General features: G+C 45.2%; 1 protein-coding gene across 1 annotated transcript; it reads right to left on the bottom strand.

Annotated features, from left to right (window-relative positions):
• Positions 1 to 1,055: 1,055 nt before the first annotated feature.
• Positions 1,056 to 10,681, bottom strand: LMOD2 (leiomodin 2). Its single transcript, XM_080663408.1, has 3 exons — positions 10,262 to 10,681; positions 3,399 to 4,757; positions 1,056 to 2,915 (listed from the first exon to the last, which is right to left on the bottom strand). The coding sequence occupies exons 1-3, from the start codon at positions 10,532 to 10,534 to the stop codon at positions 2,889 to 2,891; spliced, it is 1,659 nt and encodes a 552-aa protein (XP_080519534.1). The 5' UTR covers positions 10,535 to 10,681; the 3' UTR covers positions 1,056 to 2,888.
• Positions 10,682 to 21,247: the final 10,566 nt, after the last annotated feature.

Raw genomic sequence — 21,247 nt, 5'->3', positions numbered from 1 at the left:
TATCGATTTACCCCCTCTTCAGCGCAGGCATAGCAGCCTGTATTCCCTCCTCCTTTCACTCACTCTTTCACTCACTCGTAGCAACTACAACTGGGCAGGTGTTAAATCAAGATCCCGCTGACACTGAGTTATTAAATACCTGTGGCAGCTGGGCTCTCAGAGCCAGTGAGACTCAGTACCTGGCCCCGTTTCAAGTGGGGATGAGGTGTTCTTTAAGAGATTAATGTGCAGATATAAATCACAGCCTAAACACTGCCTCTGGGCTTGGACAGCCTCTCTCCCAGTGAGCTGAAAGCTCTTTATAGAGGATGAACGAATTTGTTTCCATATTCGCTCTATGAGTTTGCAGGAGGGATGAGCTAAGAATCTCTGCCCTGTGCTGAATAACACCTTGCATGTTTACAGTATTGTGCAATAACATCCTAGAAGTGTATTTCTGAATGACCAATGTACTCACTTGGTATCTGATCATATACTTGTCTTACTGTCTTGTTATGAGCTTTATAGTATTTCATTTTTTAGGTTGAGTATGAGGGTCCAAATCTTTATTTCATTTTGTGATGCACCTAGTAAGTGCAGGCTGCTCTTTCCTGAGCCCCCAAAGTTCCAGCAAGGCAGCCTTTTGAAATGCAAAGGAAACAATTTGTGTCTCCTGACCACTCCTGGTGAGGCCTGGCAGCTCTCCTCGCTCCCCTCACTCTGGGGAGTTGCCGCACACCCCCTTCCTGGGGTTCATGCATGGTTTTATGAACAACCCAGTTCATGAGCAACCATTTGCTCCTCTGCCTCATCGTGATGCAATTGGAAGTGGTTCCCCTTTAGAAGGGCCTCGTCCTCATGTACACAAAAGGGTCAGGGGAAAAAGGAAGGTCTGCCTTGGTTTCCTGTTCTAAACTCTCTCTCTCTCAAACACACACACACACACACACACACACACACGCACGCGCACACACACACACAGAGACACGCATGCACACACAGACACACATGCACGCACGCATGCGTGCGCACACACACACACAGACACGCACGCACACACCTTTTTTTTTTTTTTTAAATATATTTTATTGATTTTATACAGAGAGGAAGGGAAAGGGATAGAGAGTTAGAAACATCGATGAGAGAGAAACATCGATCAGCTGCCTCCTGCACACCCCTTACTGGGGTTGTGCCCGCAACCAAGTTACGTGCCCTTGACCGGAATCGAACCTGGGACCTTTCAGTCCGCAAGCCGATGCTCTACCCACTGAGCCAAACCGGTTTCGGCACGCACACACCTTTTAAAACCTACCTGTTAGCTTTTATTTCTTTGAACAGCAATAGCGGGCATGATTGTGAACACCAATGAAAAGAGGTAAAAAAAAGTGAAGTCTCTACCAAGGAAAACTGAATGGGGAACTTTTGGGAGGTTTGAGCAGAGGTGCAGGGGAGTGTGGGCCGAGCTCTGACAGATAGCCAGTTTCTCATGCAACCTCCCCCTCTCCGAGCCTGGGCTTCCTCATCTGTAAAACGGGATGGCATCTTTTAATGTTGCTGTGAAAAGTTCATGAGACAACTTAGATAGTTCAGAAAATGCCAGTCACTCCCCACACCGTGTCCGGACACTGAGCTACCCCCTTAAGAAAAATAATCAGTTGTTCTTACTGAGTAAGAGAATGGCAGAACAAGAGACATAGACTAAAAGACACAGACCCAAGAACTATTGGAGATTTTTCTATCGAAAATTGAAGGTAATTTTGATTGAAGGTAATCCAAAGCTTTGTATATAGAGCAAACAATCGTTGAACAGGTGACCCAAGACCACTGTTCTACTCTGCAGGAAACGGAGGAAACATTACTAATCATAGTTATTACAAGGGACGTTAAAAGAGATTTGTAGCTTTCGTAAATTGGAGTGGAGAAGTCTTTCTTATTTGAATTGAGATCTTTCTTGAGTGCGAGGGGATGGGGTGGTGACACTCTGTGATTACAGATACACGTGTCCTTGTCCCTGGATGTGTGTCGTGGATGTTGACACCGCCACTTTGTGTGTAGGACACGAAAGGCCGAGGCCCACTGGACTAGGGCTCATCCAAGGAGCACTCAAAAGAGGAATCTTTAGCATCAGCCACCAGATAGCTCCAAATTCATGGGGCCTGTCTTCCCTGCATTCCCCTGGCATCTGTATTCTGTTTACCAAGACTTTCTAACTTTCCCTTTTTCTTCTTCCAGAAAGAGTTGATTTTAATGATTAAATTGGCCTGTAAATCTTATGAGAATGTGGGGGTGTCAGTAGACATCCTGGATCTCATATCAATGCCTCCAGGATGATAATGTCCACTTTGGGGTCTTTTCCTGAGTTTTTATCTCACTACCAAGATGACTTTAAAGAGAGTTTTTGATTCCAGACCTTTAGGAAGAACTCTGATCACGTTTTTCTTGGAAAAGACAAAGAAAAACAAATGCTAAGGACCAAAACCCTTTTTGGGTGATAATGTAATATTTTTAATATTTAACAATGTTACATACACACCTGAAAATGTATCAACTCACAAAAGAATATTAGTTTGTTTTTAAAAAAAAAAACACAAAACTTCAATCCAAATTTATTGGGATTACAAAAATAACAGCACATTTCATTAACTCAACAGCTCAAAGCTATGAAGCATCTTTAAACAAACTGCTTTCTGCCAATACAAATCTCATGACATTAAAAAAGACGTTTATTTTCATATTTACAGTAGAAACATGTGGACTGTTTCTTAAGATTCTCTTTGGACTTCATGGCTGAGGCTCTTTTTAAAGTCAGAGGACATTTCCAGTTGAAGAAGGTATTTTAGAAACATCTCCCAATGCATTTTACTTCATGCCAATGAAAAATTCTGCATCCTCTTCTCAAGATTGTGTTTTTATCGCAGAGCATCTGGAACTTCCACCTACAAAAATAGGGGATTTTCTTTCAATAAGAATAACACAAATGAGGAAGGGAAAATATCTCTAAGGTATGTCTCCAGCAGGATTCTCTGAGAGGAACGCAGCTATGGATTGGATTTTGCTACCTGGCATTACAATTGTATATTACAAATTAGGTTTGAAACCACTTGCAACCCTTCGGTAACATTTTTGACAAGTGGATCTTTTTTGGAACGCAGATTATACTTCCTGATTTTTTTTTTAAATTAAGGGAATCAGTATTTTTATGTGTTGGGGCATCTTTACATGGGGCTGGCCCTTAAAAAACCTTAAAGGACCAGGCACATCTTGCAAATGGAAATCCGCTCACCAGCGACCTGCTCTTGATGTTACAAACTTGGTAGGCTTGCTCTCGCTTATTAAAATAGTAATAAGTATTTTGGGAGGCGACTTGGGTGCCATTGTGCAACGGGGCCTGCGCCCCAGGGTCTCCTTGGGGTACTTACCCGCCTTAGCTGTCTTAGGCTGCTCCCCCGAATCGCCTCCATGAGGCTGTCATGGGCAGATCTCTGTGGGGTAGAAGGTCGGTAACTGTCTTCTGTTTTCCTCTCCTGCACTGACCTCAAGGAATTTTTTATTTCCTTTAGGACATTTTTCGGCTGTTTCTTAACCTTTTTCCCTTTTTTCTTTTTCTGTCCATTTTGCAAAGCCCGCTGGGCACTCTCCTGTTGTTTGATGACCTCGGCGATGTTTCGAGTGATGAGCTTTTTCTCTGGAAGCGGAGGAGGCGGAGGCGGAGGCGGGGGTGGCAGCCTGTGCGGAGGGGGAGGCGGCGGCGGCGGAGGGGGCGGCGGCGGGGCCACAGGAGACGGGGGGCGGCTTCTCACGGTTTGGACTTTCTTGGGGAGTTTGGGGGATGACCAGGGAGACTGCCTGGGAGATGCATAAGGCGAAGAGCCAGGCGTTCCTCTCTGCCAGACCGCGGTCCTGAGATGGGACCCTCCGTCAGACCCTTCCTGCTGCTTCTGCTCCTGCATCCGCTTCTGCCTCTGCTTGTCCATGTTCCGCGTCAAGAGGCTGGTCATGCTCATCCGCGGCCCCGGGAGCTCGAAGTGGTAGCCCAGCCGCAGCAGCGTGGTGTTCTCCTTGAGCAGCTTCACGATCTCCATCTCCACCTGGCTGCCCATGATGTGCCGCTGGTTGTGGAAGCGCAGCTCCGTGAGCACCGTGTTGTGCTGCAGGGCCCTCATGATGGCCAGGATGCCCTTGCCCGTGACGAAGTTGGACTCGATGTTGACGCTGGTGATGTGCTGGTTGACCTTGAGCATCTCCGCGATGGCCGCGGCCGCGCTGTCGTCCGCGTGCGTGTTGGCCAGGCTGAAGGTCCTCACCACCGTGTTGCCCTTGAGGGCCTCGGCGAAGCGGGCGAGGGTCTGCGACGTGATGTTCTCGATGTTGTTCAGGTTGACCTCGGGGGTGTCGGGGTCGTTGTTTCTAATCTTCGCTAAGGCCTCCTCGATCACCGTGGGGTTTCCGCTGGGGTGGATGGCGGCCGACGACTCCGTGTGCTTCCCACTGTGGCCGTTGGTCAAATTTATGTTTTCTAATTGACTTTTAAATGTCTTTGGCCTAGCATCGTCAGGATTGACACTATCGTAATTTACAGTTCCGTTGATAGCTTTCTCATCTTCAACTGCGCTCTCCTCCTCATGGCTGTCGTCCTCCTCTTCCTCCTCCTCTTCTTCCTCTTCCTCCTCCTCCTCCTCTGCCTCCTCCTCTTCGGTGTACACCTCCTCCGACACCTCACTGTTACTTTCAGTAAAAATCAGCTCTTCCTCACTCTCCTCTTTGTCTTCTTCCGCAACCTAAAGAGCACGGCACCATCATTAAGTCTGTCATTGCTGAGCACACTTTTTCAATTTACAAAAGTAACATGGTTTTGCAATACCCTCGATTTTGCACACCTTGTTGCGCTTGGGTTCAGTAGACAAAATTTTCCATCTGTTTGTCTATGTGAAAATGAACACCTTTAATTTTAAAATGCTTACGTATAACCAAGATTTGCTGATCTTTAAATCCACAGGTTATTTTTTTTGTCATTAATCCACTGTTATTTTAAACACATTTTAGCGAATAGCCCATATGTTGGGAAAAAAACACTGTCTTGATTTCCCCAACTGCTGCCCATGTCCCTCCCCTGTCCCCAAATAAATATTACATATCTACAACCATAGTCTACATATTTAAATCCAAGAGGCACTGTTCGTAAACAATGTTTACCAAGTGATTAGCACGTGATCACACCGCACCACGCACTGTCATTGGTTCTGTTGTCGTGTGGCATGACTTTCTGCAGCAGTTTTAACACGTGCAGGCCCATGTTCCATCTGCGCTAAGCCACACCCCAGCCGTGTGCACTTGTTTACTCGTGGTGACTGGTGAATGCACGCATTTACTAGACCTATTTAGTATACATTTAAAGTGACAGTAATGCATATAGAAAACTTTTCTGTGAAAGTAAACTTTTCATACACACTTAATTTTAATTGTCTACATAAGTAAAAACAGGTTAACTAATTTGTCAATTTTTAAACATATGTATTTGGAAAATCTACTTTACCAAATTAGTCCATGATATCAAGGTTTTACTATTATGTTGTACAAATAAAACAAATACATTGTTATATGTCAATTATATCTCAATAAATAAAGAAAAAAGAAAAAGCAACACATGGCAAGTAACACAAAAATATATAAGAAGAAAATTTAATCTCCTTGGTGACCAAGGTTAACATTTAATTGCATAACTTTCAACAGCTTTTCTACAAACATTTCTTGTGTTTTCTGCAGAATAAGCATTCAGAACGCAATTTGTTGAATTAAAATTTACTATCATGTTGCCACTTTGAAAAATAAGTTGGAACTTCGGCTTTGGAAGACCCGTGATAAATTTTGTATTCTCTTAACTACCTACTCTGAACTACTTGACACCTAGCCTACGTACAGTTTTTAGAAAATTCACCCCTCCCTTCTGGAATCAGCCTTCACCCCTTTGTCCATGCTTATTTCTCCATCCCAAAGAAACACATGGCAACACGAAGACACAACATGTTAATGGATTTCTTCTCTTAATGTTCAAGACTTTTCATAAACTTGGTCTCCTGTAAGCAGATGTGACAGGAGCCAGGTGCTGTCGGCCCGGCCTGTCTCGGTGGAGACAGAGGTGTCATGTGCTTCTCCAGCATTTATCTTCCTCGGGGGCAGAGCCTGGCACAGGTGCCCAGAGACCCCACACCCGTGAGCTGCTGCTGGCCCTGCCCCTGCTCTGGGGCAAGAAGCCCAGGGAGCAGGGCTGCTGTCAGGGCAGCAGGTCAACGCTTGGCTCTGTGAAGAAAAACACTAAGGTCACCCTTTTCAGCAAATCACCTGGAAATCTCAGGCTAGTGCAGGGTTAAATGAGACGGACCACAGAAACTAGACTCTACGTGTAACGTGTAACGAGGAACCGTGGAGAACAGTAGAAAATCTCGAAGCAAGCCATTGCCTTAGCCCATGGTCTTCAATTATTTACCAGGTTTCAATTATGAAAGACCTTCAGGCAAACACAACTTCACTTTGTCTTTCCTGTTTACAAGACTCTATTAAAAAGTCCAACTGACTCCTTTCTTTTTCTTGCTACCTTTTCTGATTTAAAAAAAAAAAAAAAAAGGAAATTGCTGACAGAGTTCAGTTTTCCCATGTCCCGCCCCTGTCCCCAAAGCTTTGGTCCTTCCCTCTACACTGGCAACTTTTTTTTTTTTTTTTACCCTGAGGGCTCCTACTGTCTGAGGCCTGTGGAATGAGCCTTGGATAACACTGTGTTTGTCTCCAAGTTTGTTTGCTCAGTTGCTATCACAAAATAGCCTCCAGTTATCCACTTGTTTGGAGTGGCAGGCACCAAGTGATGGCCTGGGGAAGGGGTCAGCCTCCTGGGATGGCTTGTCCAGTCTTAATTTACTCTCTTCTTCAAGATCAGGAGGGAGAGGGATGTGTGTGTGTGTGTGTGTGTGTGTGTGTGTGTGTGTGTTTAGCTGCTTCCATATTTGCAGGAAAGGAGCCTTTCTCAAAATTCAAGGTATGGTGCCTTGAATGCCACCCTTACATTTTTATCCACTTTGGTTTTTAAAGAACTTTAGGCTTTATCTGCAAGAGATGTTGTCCCCTCAAAATGTACTTTCTTCCAGAAAGCCTTCTTTGACACCCCCTGAAATCATCCTGGCGATGCATTCCCACAACGTTGTACTTCCCCCTAAAAAGTGCCTATTTTAATAAGTTGTTTGTCATTTTCCCCCAAAGGCTGTTAGCAGGGTGAGGACAGCGATCATGTCTGTTTTGTTCACCTGGCTGAGCATGTAGCAGGGGCTCAATCAATATTTGCTTACTGAGTGGATGTACAATGACATGGGCTAATGGCCTGAGTCAGGACTATGCCTAGGAGAAAAGTACTGACAAAGCTGGAGGGGGGTAAGGTGACCAACTGGCATGGTTCTTGGGGTTTGAAAACTATCATAGGAAGCTGGGTTTTGGGTTCTAAAATCTGGCTAGTCCCAGGCAAGTGGACGTGGTTGGTCACCACGGGGGGCGGGGGAGGGGAGCATCTAGAAGAAGAACAGCAAAAGGGAGAAAGGTGTCAAGAGAGGGGAGGTAGGAGAATGCAAAAAACAATCTGCCTGCTTTCTAAATGAGTCCAGATCTCCTCTCTGCCACTGCTCTGGAGTTGCCCCTGCTCCTGTGGGAATGGGGGTTGCACGATGGGGATGCAGTGAGGCAGTGATGGGTACCGTTTCTCCCAATCGCCTTCCTGGCATCGTTACATGAACAAGGAGGCAAGAGGCTTGGTTTTCAGTTCTGGTTCTGGGTCAACCTGTAAAGAGCCGGTTGACTTTAGACAAGTTGCCTCTGCAGGGGGAGCGGGGGGTCTGAAAGCAACTCCAGTATAGTTTAGTGGTTCTCCAACTGTGGTGTGTGTCATAGTCACACGCAGGGCTTGTGAAAGCACAGACTGCTGGGCCCCACTCCCAGAGTCCCTTGTTCAGCAGGTCGGATGGAGCGTAGAATTAGCTGCTCTGAGAAGTTCCCAGATGACGTTACAGGTCGGGCACCCACGTTTTGGGAATCGTGGTCTTTGTGCCACTAGAACTTGGTTTGAATGTCAGCTTGCTTTTAAAGTGTTGATCTCAAATGCATTTCTTAACCTCTCTTAGTCTGAGTTCTTGTGTGCGGGAGGTAACTCAATGAAATGATGTGAATGTACTCAAGCTAGGGGAGTTAGAGCCTTGGTCTCCAAGGCCCATGGAGCTATTTAGTGTTGCATAGCTTTGTGTGAACCCGAGGGCCGGTGGGGGGGGGGCGGGGGGCGGTGGCAGAGACTGTCATTCAACAGAAGTTGAACATGGTTTTCATGAGCTTTTATAGAGCCAATAGCTACAAAGACCCCCATCTCCTCCTCATGGTCTGTGCTGTGTGCTCCTCACTTATGCTGTGGCTCCTGACCCGCCCACCCACCTACCCACCGTCTGCTTTGAGCTTTTCCCTGTGGCTGGAATGGATTTACACTCTCCATTAGCAAGCTTCTGCCCAGCACTCCGTGTGACTGCAGAGACAGCTGGCGGGCGAGGAAAGTGTAGTGAGAGAAAAATTAGCCAGAAAGGAGTCAAAGTTCATCAACACGGCAGCCTCTCTAATTAACTCGATAAGCCACGAGCAGGGATCAGCCAACCCTTTGGCGGGATCAGGTGGGTTCCACCCACCGCTGACAGCAGGCTTTGCCCTCTGTTTCCCACCAATCTAAAGACATGATGGCATTAAAATGCCTTTGCTGGGTTATTGCTGCAATGGCTGTCCGTCCTGCATCTTCTGGGTCACCTTTAATCTTTTTATGAAGGAATTTCTTTCATAGCTGTCATGAACATGTCCTATTTTATATATTTTAATGCACATTCCCACATCAGGAAAAAAAAAAGACCTCTAAATAGCACGGCTGTGGAGGAATTGACCTTAAATCCTGGCCTGTCATGTGTGTCCTTCTTATCACCTCCCCCTCCAGCCCTTGCGTGCAGGCGGCCAGCGTGGCCTTGGCAGACACTGGCCCGATCCCAGTGACCCTTCCCGCGATGATTGACATGGGCAAAGCTCACACATATCTTGCTACAAATGTGGCCCACACACCCTATCACCAAGATCATCTAACAGCGCCTGGATTAGTCCTCTGGAAGTCTTACCATGAGCTCCAGGCCATTTGGGTTTCAGATGATTGTAGTGAAGCACGGAGCTTTTAAACCATCGCTCCTGACCCATGTTCTTCCAGAAATTCGGAAATTGGCTATATCAGCGTTCGTCTTGCCATTACCATTTTCCCATAGTCTTCTGAACTCCTTTTCATGATTCATTTGGCAAATTTAAAGAAACGTTTACAGGGCAGAGAACAAGAGCGCAAGAGGCCTGCGCACTGATAGAAGTGCGTTTTCTGGCCCCAGCATCACTGCTGTAAATTAGGAAGGAATCTGAGAGCCGTCTACCAGGCATGCTTACCCTGGGCTCTCAGGTGGGCTTTGGGTGCGTGTCATCACTTGTGAAATTCTGCGTAAAAAAGTGTGTGTGTGTGCACACGCACACGTGCATTTTCTTAAGGAGAAGGTCCACAACGGACCCAAATGTCAAAGGGGTTTTGGTTGACACGCGGACAATAAACCACTGGCTCCCAGTTCCTCAACGGACAGCCGGGAAAGAGGAGCCGGCATAAGTGACTATCTGCTCAACAACTTAGAGACACAGAAGGGACTAGAAAGAAGGTCCCCTGACTCTCAGTTCCATGTAATTTCCTGCCACCCCACACTTCTTGGTGTTGGAGTAAAAGAAGTCCTTTTACTGTAGCCACATCACAGTCAAAGCAACAAGAGCACCCATTTTTATCTTTAAAGAAGAAAATAAATTTACTTAACTGCAATTTATATATATATATATATATATATATATATATATATATATATAACCTCAGACACAGATACTATGCCACATCCCCAATTTATAACTCAAATTAGACTTGTGTTTGGCACACTATCTAAACCTATGCCTTACTTGCGAATTATTTTCTTCTTGAAGATTCCATCTTTAGCCAATTATTAAAACCCCAGCCAATCTTTGTATATATTAGGATCCTTCGGGGGGCTATAGAAGTTACAGGACTATTCAGCCCGAGACAGTGTTCAGTAGCAGGTTATAAGGACAGAAAAGTGAGGAGGACTGCAGAGGGAGAGAAAGCAGGTGCCTAGGGTTGGGGTGGGGGTGGAGGGGGCCGGGGAGCAGCCAAGGAAAGATCCGGAAAGCCTACCTTTCCACACTCTCCCAGCCGCTCCTTCTCCAGCAGCTTCTGGGACTCCTTTTCCCAATAGGCCATCAGCGCCTCCCTGCTGAAATTCCCCGTGGGGGTCTTCTCCGTCAGACTCTTCTGTCTGAGCCCCACCGGAAGGCTGCGGTCAGGTTCAATGTCTTCCAACTCCCTCTCCAGCTCCTTCAGCTCCTCGGCCGACAGGGAAGCCAGAAGCTCATCCTCATCGATGGATTCATATTTGCTAAGTCCTCTCCTGTAGCCGAAGGTAGACATGGTCCCTGTTTGGTCAGACCCACAAGGAGTTTGAGGACCCGGGCATGCAAGGCAGCCAGGAGCAGGCGAGGCGGCCAGGGGCAGGCTGGCCAGCAACTGGTGCTGGGAGCGGCTGCGATAGCCTTTTAAGAGGGTGATGCAGGCTGTGACAATGCGGCGGGGGTGAAGGCATGGGCTGTTTTAAGCATCAGACGTCAGCTAGACATTTGAACACAAAGAATGTCACATCAGTGGTGGATGGAGGTCTCAGAACCAGTGGGGATTATGCACATACTGGCCAGGGACAGATTTAGCTGCGCCTGATAGCTCCTGAGGACAGGCAGAGAGGTTTCCGATAGGGAGAGACACAGTTTTTTACTTTGTATGCAAACAACAGGGGAATACAAGTTTAGGTTGAAGTGACTGGCTACCACCACCGTGGCCATGAAAAGGGTCCTTTTAATCTGGAGTAGTTATTCAGGTTCTCCTAAAAACACAGTGCTGGGAACAGACAGCTATGCTCACAGAGCACTTTCGATGTTTTGTGGCATTTTGTAGTTTACAAAGCACTTTAATACCATTTTCCTAATCACAGCAAGTCCTGTGAGACCGCGAGCAGTGTCCTCCTTTACAGATTTTGGCAATCAAGACTCTGAGAGATGAAGCGACAGATTGGGAGTCAGCCAGCCAGACTGCGAAGTGGCCTTCTCCGCGGCGCTAAATGGCTCCCCTCTCCTCAGCCCTGAGTGTTAGGAAACACCTAAATTTGCAAATAAAACTCGGAAAAGACAAACAATAATACTGGGGAGGATTTGTTAAGAACTGACACTGTGCCAGCCTAGTGCTAAGCGTTTTATATAGTTCATCTCATTGAATTCTACAGTTTTATAAGGTAAATATTATTCCCACATTTTACTAATATGGACTCAGAGAGGTCAAGTAACTAGCCCAGGGCCACAGAGCTAAAATTTGCACTCATATTTGTGTCTGGACTGAAAACAGAAGAGAAGCTAATTTGAAAAAAAAAAAAAAAATATATATATATATATATATATATATATGCGCTCATATTCTTATGAATGTGATAAAATATATAGTTCATGAGGCTTTGTAAATGTATCATTTTAGCACAGAGATAGATAAAAATTGGTTAAAATGTATATGCATTGAAATATACATTTATCAATACATGCATAATATATGATATTTTGTTTATGTGTTCGGCAGCTGGTGAATATATAAAATACTTGGACTGTTTCCAGGTTTGGGTTATTACAAATAACTAGAGGCCCGGTGCACGAAATTCGTACACGGGGGGGGTGGTGTCCCTCAGCCCAGTTTGCACCCTCTCCAATCTGGGACCCCTCAAGGGATGTCCGACTGCCCGTTTAGGCCCGATCCCACTGGAATCGGGCCTAAATGGGCAGTCGGACATCCCCCTCACAATCCAGGACTGCTGGCTCCCAACTGCTCGCCTGCCTGCCTGCCTTCCTGATTGCCCCTAACCGCTTCTGCCTGCCAGCCTGATCACCCCCTAACCACTCCCCTGCCAGCCTGATTGATGCCTAACTGCTCCCCTGCCAGCCTGTTTGCCCCTAACTGCTCTCCCCTGCAGGCCTGGGTCCCCCCCCCCCCAACTGCCCTTCCCTGCAGGCCTAGTTGCCCCCAACTTCCCTCCTCTGCCAGCCTGGTCCCTCCCAACTGCCCTCCCCTGCTGGTCTGATCGCCCACAACTGTCCTCCCCTGCTGGCCATCTTGTGATGGCCATCTTGTGTCCACATGGGGGCAGCCATCTTGTGTGTTGGAGTGGAGTGATGGTCAATTTGCATATTACTCTTTTATTAGATAGGATGCTGCTGTGAGAACATTTATATGCAAGTGTTTATGTGGCCATGTGTTTTCATTTCTCTTGGGCAGACAGGAATTGCTGAGTTATGTGGTAAATTTACATTTAATTTTTCCAGTAACTGACAAACTATTTTCCCAAATAGCTGCACCAATTTACATTTTCATCAGCAATTGAAGAGAGTTCAAGTTTCCCCACATCCTAATTTGCTATTACTTTTTTTTTTCTGATTATAGCCATTTCAAGGGTGTGAAATGGTATCTCATTATAGTTTTAACTTTCATTCCTCTAATAATTAATGATGTTGAGAATCATTTCATGTGTTCATTGTCTCTCTTATGTCTTCTTTGGTAAAATAATTATTCAGATTTTATGCTTATTTTAAAAATAGGTTGTCTCTTATTGGGACATATATTTTCCATATACTCTAGATTTTATCAGAGATATGATTTGCAGATTATTTCTCCTATTCTTTGGCTTGTCCATTTGTGTCTTTTGAAGAGCAAATGTTTTTAATTTTGATGAAGTTCGATTTATCAAATTTTTCTCATATTGCTTGAGTTTTTGGTGTCATAAGAAATCACTTCCTAGCTCAAAGTCAGAGAGAATTACTCCTGTTTTCTTCTAAGAGTTTTATAGTGTTAGGTTATTATATTTAGATTTGTTACCCATTTTGACTTAATATTTGCATATGTGTTATATAAGAGTCTAAATTCATCTTCTTGCATGCAAATATCCACTTGTCTTAGCATTAAAAAAAAAAAAAGACTATTAAATTGCATTGGTGCCTTTGTGGAAAATTACTTGTCCACAAATGTAAGGGTTTCTTTCTGGACTTTCAAATCTGATCTATGAATCTGTATATATTTTCTATGCTAATACCACATGTATAGCTCTGTTGTATGCAGTGAAATTGCAAGTGTAAGTACTCCAACTTTTTTCTTTTGAGAAAATATTTTAACTATTATTATCTTAACTAATTATGGTATACTGCCTCCAAAAATAGCTACAACTCTTTTCAATGATTCTAATGAGAGAGATGATTATGAAATTAGAAATGATGAGTTCATTGAATTTTTTTATGGCCTGAACGTATGCTTTTTTGTAGCTTCAGTGGTAACACATCTTTTCTTATGTAAAAATGGTTTGGTTTTTGGAAAGGACAGCAAATCATTATAGCCAAGTGTGGGGAAGAAGATTAGTTATTCACCTGTATAATGACATTTTAGGTAAAATAATGAATTATGATTAAAACTATAGTAAAACCTTTGTGTTTTTTGGGGAAAAAAAAAGATGAGAAGGAAGTACATGAAAATGATAACACAGGTTTATTTCTTCAACAATTATGTATTGGCCCATATGATATGTGCAAATTTGAGGGTATGTAATTTATGTGCAAAAAGTAGTGGAATTGCATTTTACTTTCCTTTCTGTCTCTCTTTCTTGTTTTTTTAATTTTTCTGCAACACTTTAATATTTTTATATTTGACAATTTATTAAACACACACTACATGTAGGACTCTATTTTAGGTGCCGGAATTAATGCAGTGAAGAAAACCAGCAACATCTCTTCCTTCACAGAGCTTGCATTCTAGTTGCGGGAGACAGACAGCATGTAAATGACCCAGTAACTACAGAACATATTAGACAGAAGCTCCATGGACAGAAACAGAGCTGGGCAAGAGGGAAGAAAGGTGATTGTGGGAATAATATTCCAAGTAGGAAAGATCTCTGTAATAACGTGACAGTTGAGTATAGACCTAGAAAAGTAAGGGCTTGATGTGTGCACATTATAATGCTACACATTTAATGTGATTATAAAATAATTACTGAGATATCTTTGAAATCACAGATGATCAGAACTCAAAGGCACTTTCAAATACATGGATTCTCTTTATCACTTCTGTTCAGTGGTCACCTAGCTTTGTTTGAACACTTTCAGTGGAAGTTTTACATTACCAAAAATTCATTCCATTGTTGGATGGCTCAGTCATTACAAAATTCTTATTTCTATTGTGTTGTAAACTGATCTCTTGAAAAACCAGCCTAAAAATTTTAATTTTCTTACTGGAACAACCCAGAATAAATAGTCTCATGTGAGCTTCTTCTCACAAATCTTGGGTGGCTCATGAATGACTGTGAAAATGACTCCAAAAGAGGAAACATTAAAGTGTTTGCTCTGTGGCAGCATCACTGGGAAAAAATGGCCTCTCAGGGACACTACTTTAAGAAATATATATGTTAAAATCACTCTGTGATAATAATTGCAACTCATTGGGGTCTTAATTCACTGGATCCTCCTTTAAATATTCTCCACAAACTTTAAGCCCACTGAATATAATTCTACTGAGTGACGAAACACCACCACCTAGCCCTGGCTAGAGTTATGTATAATGAATAATTTATATTTCCTTGCAACCTTGTCTATATTAAGAGGGGGAAACAATCAAGTCATATTTATAGCACCTCCAGCATTTTTTATTTTGGGATTTTTATCTGAGTACATTGTGGTGTGTTTATTTAAAATATATTTTTATTGATTTCAGAGAGGAAGGGATAGGAAGAGAGATAGAAACATCAATGATGAGAGAGAATCATTGGTTGGCTGCCTCCTACACACCCCCTACTGAGTTTGAGCCCTCAACCAGGGCATATACCCTGACCGGGAATCAAACAGTGATCTCCTGGTTCATAGGTCAATGCTCAACCACTGAGCAACACCGGCCTGGCAAGCACATTGTGTTTTTGAGCAAAATTGCTTTTAGAGTCAATGATACTATAAGCCTTTTCAAGATTAGCATCATTTGTCAAAAAAAAAAAATCTTTATTGTGGGGAGAATTATTTTCATGGTTCCTGACTGGCAATCAGATACACACTACTTCCCAGTATATTGTCCAGTTCCCTTTTTAGTGAAAACAGTTTCTTCTTTCGCCCTTTATTTCTTTGGTTTCCTCTTGAAAATGCTATTATTTGTTTATTAAGCACATGTTTGCCAAGTACCTGCTGTGTGGGCAGGTACTGTGCTGGGAGCTAGGGTTACATACAGAAAAATAGAAATTGATCTGGCCCTGCTCTCAGGAGTTCATCCTCCAGGGAGAAAGGCAGACAACTGAGGGCAGCAGAGTGCAGTGAGGGCTCCGCCGAGTTGCCAGCAGGAGGAGAGGGGTGGAGTGCAGATGCAGAAGCAAAGTGGCCCTCCTGGGGGTGGGAGTCGGCGAAGGCTCAGAGGTTGATAAAGGGCTTTCCATGCAGACAGAGAGGCCTCTGAGCAAACCACAGGAGGATGACAGTATTATTCGGTGTAGGGGTGGGAGTATGTGGAGATGGCCAGAATAGTACAGCTGGTTCTTGTACTATATCACACAGAGTGCTTTGGTATCTTGACCCCTTCTCCCCCCATTGTTTCTCTCTCTCTCCCTCCCTCCCTCTTTTCCTCCATCCTCCTCCTCCTCCTCCTCCTCCTCCTCCTCCTCCTCCTCCTCCTCCTCCTCCTCCTCCTCCTCCTCCTCCTCCTTCTTCTTCTTCTTCTTCTTCTTCTTCTTCTTCTTCCTCTCTCTCTCTCTCTCTCTCTCTCTCTCTCTCTCTCTCTCTCTCTCTCTCTCTCTTTCAACAGCACCAGTATCATGCCTGCACATGGTAGATGCATATAGATGTTGAACATTTTTTATTTGACGGGCCATGTCAAGGAGTTTGGACTTTATTATCATCGACTGTTAAGTGGAAATCTCTAACATTATCCCATAGCCAGCATTCATAGTCATAGTTTGCCTTCTTTAATGTAGGCAACTGTTGATCCTGGCAAGTGCTGGGAGAATGCCGGAGATTCAATAAGAATAAAACTCATCAGCACCTCCAAAAATCAGCAGTGCCAGCCCTGCCAGCGGATCTGGTATTTCAGTAAGTAGCATTGATAGGCAGCGACTGGAGACCTTCTAATGCCACTTGTACCGGCTGCAGCCTAGCTCTCTGTATGCAGGAGACTCCCACTGCCTAAAGGCGAGCTGCTTGGCGTGTTGCTTATGTCCTTTTGGTTATTAATGTCAGAAGTATTGGGAGGCCCTACCAATCGTTCCTTTCTTTTCTTTAATAACCCTCACATTTCAAGAAGAGTTTGGTAATTTCTGGAATTGTTCATATTGCAAAATGTTTATATCAGCATTCCTATTTATAACACAGAACAGTTAAATGAGAGTATTATATGCATACATTTAATAAAAGTCTAGTTTCTCCCGATCCTCTGCTTTATTCTGCATTACACCCGTCACTCGCAGATTTAAATGCGTGTCATTTCAATAATTGAATGGACTCCAAAGGTCCAAGATTTCCAATTGCATGTCATTCTACTGAGCTAAAGTTTGTATCCTCGAGCTTAAGAATGTTTCATGAGAACACTTAGAAAATCTCCACCTGGCTGTCTCCCTGGCACTGCAACTCAACCTGCTTCAAACCAGTAAAGTCATTTCCCTCTTTCTGCCTTTTTCCCCGCCCCCAACCCTGGCTGCCATGTTTCTGAGAATGGTACCCCTCCTCCACCCTCGTGCGGGAGCCTGTGTGTTACCTTTGGCGCCTGCTCTCCTCTACGTTGTCATCGTCACCCGCAAGCTCTTGAATCCGATGTCACGTCTCAGCTGGAGCCTAAGCTGCGGTCCTTTTCTCCAATGACTGCAACACGGACTCCCGATGCAGTGTGGCCGGGCGCGTTCCATTTCCCACAACACAGCCAGAGAACCCATGGCAAGCACGCATCTCAGCGGGTCCTTCTCTGCCTAAAACCCTTAACCGGCTTCCATTTGCTTCAGGCAGAATCTTTAACCCTGCACCTTCCAGGATCGGGACCTGCTCACCTCTCCAGCCTCAGCTTGAGTCACTTCCTCTAAGTCTCACACTGGGTTGCTGATCTCCACACTCGCTCCATCCCCAAACCATTGCCGGTGCTCCCCGCTTTGCCTCCCGCCCTCAGGTCTTCAGCAACAGGCTCACGGGGAGACTTTTCCTGATTCCAGGGACCAGCTCCGTTCTCCCAGCTCCCACAGAACTCCAATACATGGCAGCATCCCACAGGGGAAAGGGCCCAGTCTGCCACTCACTGTCCCCAGGGCCTGGGGTAGTTATTAGATGTCCAGGAATTAGGTTTTTAAAAAAGTCCAAATTAGATCAATGGCAGTGTAGACAGGGGTAGATCCAATTCTTATAGAGTCTGAAGTCTGTATGATGTTGAGAGCCTTTCTAATAATAATAATGATGTAATTTATAAATAAAAGGTTAGTTAAGAGAGAAGGTTACAACATAATAAAATCAGGACAAATGATGAAGTCTGAGGGGATTTGAGCTCCTTCTAAAATCTTAAGCAGATTCCAGAAATGTTTATAGAGAAATGCTACTTCATTATAACACTAGAGGCCCGGTGCACGACATTCGTGCAAGTGGGGGGGCGGGAGGGGGGGAGGTGGTGGTGGTGGTGGTCCCCTCAGCCCAGCCTGGACCCTCTCCAATCCAGGACCCCTCAGGGAATGTCCGACTGAAGGTTTAGGCCCGATCCCGCAGGGCAGTTGGACATCCCTCTCACAATCCAGGACCGCTGGCATCTAACTGCTTGCCTGCCTGCCAGCCTGATCGCCCCTAACTGCCCCCCTGGCCAACCTGATCACCCTAACCGACTCTGCCTGCCAGCCTGGTCACCCCCAACTGCCCCCCTCTGCCAGCCTGGTTGCCCATAACTGCCCCCCCACTGGCCTGGTTGCCCCTTAGGGCCCCCCCTCCTGGCCTGGTTGCCCCCAACTGCCCCCCCTGCCAGCCTGGTCACCCCCAACTGCTCCTCCCCACACCAGCCTGGTCACCCACCACTGCCCCCCTGCCCCGCTGGCCTGGTCACCCACAACTGCCCTCCACCCCAGCCGGCCTGGTCGCCCCTCACTGTCCCCCCTGCCAGCCTGGTCACCCCTCACTGCCCACCCCCATTGGCCTGGTCACCCCTAACTGTACCCCCCTGCCAGCCTGGTCTCCCCCAACTGCTGCCCCGCTGGCCTGGTTGCCCCTCACTGTCCCCCTCTGCCAGCCTGGTCACCCCTCACTGTCCCCTGCCAGCCTGGTTGCCCCACGCAGCCTTCTGGTCAGTCGTTACTGTGAGGGCGTCATGACCAATTTGCATATTACCCTTTTATTAGTATAGATTGGCTTCTCAGCCCCCTCTCCCCTCGCCCCCCACCCCACTATTTCTGGGAACCCTAACACTCACAGGGACCTGGAAGCTTCTGCTTCACAGTTTATCTTCCTCTGAGTGTGGCCCCAGACTAATGAATAAGCTCAACTGGCCACTATATGCTCATATCTCAGGATGCCGTTTTTGTTCATTTCATGAATGCCTTTCTTATTTAAACTGTTCCCAATTTGCTGATGAAGAAACATGGAAAGCATGTGCCATAGTTTCATTTGCAAAGGAAATTCTCTTATTCTCACAAAAAACAAACAAACTGGAAATTGGACACACCGAGTCACCAAAAACAAAACAAACCTGGGAATTCTCTTATTCTCACAAATGTCAAGGCTGTCCCTAATTTTCACCTTCTGTGTACCTCTGCCTTTTTTTTTTTAGGCTTATATAATCACTCTCACTATACAGATGGGTGATTGCTTCCCGGACTAGATCTGACATGTTTCCCACTTACACAGGAGGATTGGGGTTTTCAGCATTTCCTACCACGGTCTGTCATAAGGCTGCTGAACCAAAGTGATGAATGACCCCTAAGGAAGTTAAGCTTCTGACTTCCCTCAGTCTGTCCCCTGGAGTTGCTCAGCTCGCTGGAGAGAGGCTCCCAGGGGAATGTCAGGCTAAGGTCAGGCTCTGGACGCACAACAACCAAACAGGGATCAGCTGAGAACTGGCAATACCCTTATCAAGTCTTCACTCTCAGGCTTGGCAGCCAAGCAAATCTCCCAGCTATGCCAGCTTGTGGTGGAGTGAGCATGAGTCAAATTTAAAATTATTAGAGCTATTTATAACAATATCTTGCAATTGTATAATATTTACAGTTTACAAATGCCTTTACATACAACGTGCCAAGCAGTCTAACATAGTAACCTGGTCTCCATTTAATCACTGTGTAGCCCTGGCCGGGTGGCTCAGTTGATTGGGTGTCGTCTTGTATACCAAAAGGTTTTGGGTTCAAGTCCCAGTTGGAACACCTACCTAGGTTGCAGGTTTCATCCCCAGGGCAAGTTCGGGGACAATGGATTGATGTTTCTCACATTGGTGTTTCTCTCTCTCTCCATCCCTGTCTCTCTCTCTTCCTCTCTCTCTCTCCCTTCTTCCAAAATCAGTAAAAACATATCCCCAGGTGAGGATTAAAAAACTATGTACAGCCACCACTTACAGTTTGTGAGGCAGCACGTGGTGTAATCGACACTATTATTTCCATTTTTCAAAGGGCAAATGTGGGTTTTGAGGTTCTGAGAGGTTAAAAAAATCTCTAAGTATACCCGGCTAGTAAGTGGTAGAGTCAGGTCATAGATCCAATCACTTCTCATGCTGAGATTTGCTGCTTTGTCATTTCAAAACGTGTCAAAGTGAAAGACAGACAGAAAAATCAGACATTGTTAACCCAGCATCTGATGCTTTCCCTTATGTATAGTAGATTCAATTATCCTTTGTTGGACTAATTAAAAAACATAAAAATAAGTCCCATGCAAGCAAAGAGAAAGATAAACTATGTTAAAACTGTAAAGACCAAAAAACAAAAACAAAAAAGGGGGGGGGGGTATTTCCAGAAAAAAGCAACAACAACAACAGAAACGAAGAAAGAACAGCTGACTTTCATCCATCAGGCCTTTCATCCTGTGCTGCAGACCATCAGTACGGAGTTCCACTCATGCCACAGGCAGATTTGAGATATATCATACGAAATTCTAGCAAAGAAAATTTTACTTGGGGTGCGTGGAAGGTCTGTTTATTCATTTCTGCAACGAGCTTCCTGTAACCCTGCGTGTTGATAGCAGGGTCTTGTAGAGATTTGCTCACTGTGGTGTTAGATGGGTCTTTTCCCTGGGAGGGCTCCCCCTTCAGGTTCAGGACAACCATCCCTTTAGAAAACTCCCAATCCTGCGGGGAAGTGCTCACTTAAAGGGCAGCAAAGCTGAGCGCCTGCTGTGAGAGGGGCTGGAAAGGTAACTTCAGTATCAAAGTACAGGAATATGGGGACTCGGTGCGTCCAATAATGGGACAGTTAGTGCCTGAGAGCTGGTATCTTGTTACTGAGCCTTTTCATTTGCAATTTTATCCTGAAAATCTAAGACACTGTCTTTTCACAGAGACTCCCAGTTCCTCACTGACCTTTCCGTCCATAGTTCCCCGGTGCTCTTGAGATCTACGGCCTTGTGACCATTTGTCTTCTCTGGTTTCCCCGGGCTCTCACTTCTGAATGCTGTGCCCCCACTCTTCTTGTTGTCCTTTCTACTGCACACCATGGAATCCGAGCAAGAAGTCAAGGGTGTCACTGAAGACCCGTCCCACTGGTAACACGATGCCTTGCCAATTCATGCCCTGACTAGGATAGGAAACATTCACTTCTAGCTCTCAATCTGTATGTTTTTGTGTGTTTATAAATAATAATAACAAAAATAACAATGTGGGAAAGTCCTATCACCCCCAATATCAAAATGTCCGTTCAGCAGAGCAGATGGCATTTGTCTGGGTTGAAAGCCAGGAAGACTGGGGAAAGCCGCAAGCATTGTGCTGCCCTTGAACACTGTCTCATCATCTGCTTTTCCCCGTCTTATCAGCAGAGCAAAACTAATAATCATGTGCTGCCAGCACAGGAACAAGTGCTTTCCTCTGAGCCAGATGATTTCATTGTTCAGTTGGGCCACCTCAGCGAGGGTGTAACCATGGCAT

This window comes from Plecotus auritus (genome assembly GCF_963455305.1).
Source record: "Plecotus auritus genome assembly, chromosome: 4".
Taxonomy (NCBI): domain Eukaryota; kingdom Metazoa; phylum Chordata; class Mammalia; order Chiroptera; family Vespertilionidae; genus Plecotus; species Plecotus auritus.
This window is presented reverse-complemented; position numbering and strand designations above follow the sequence as displayed.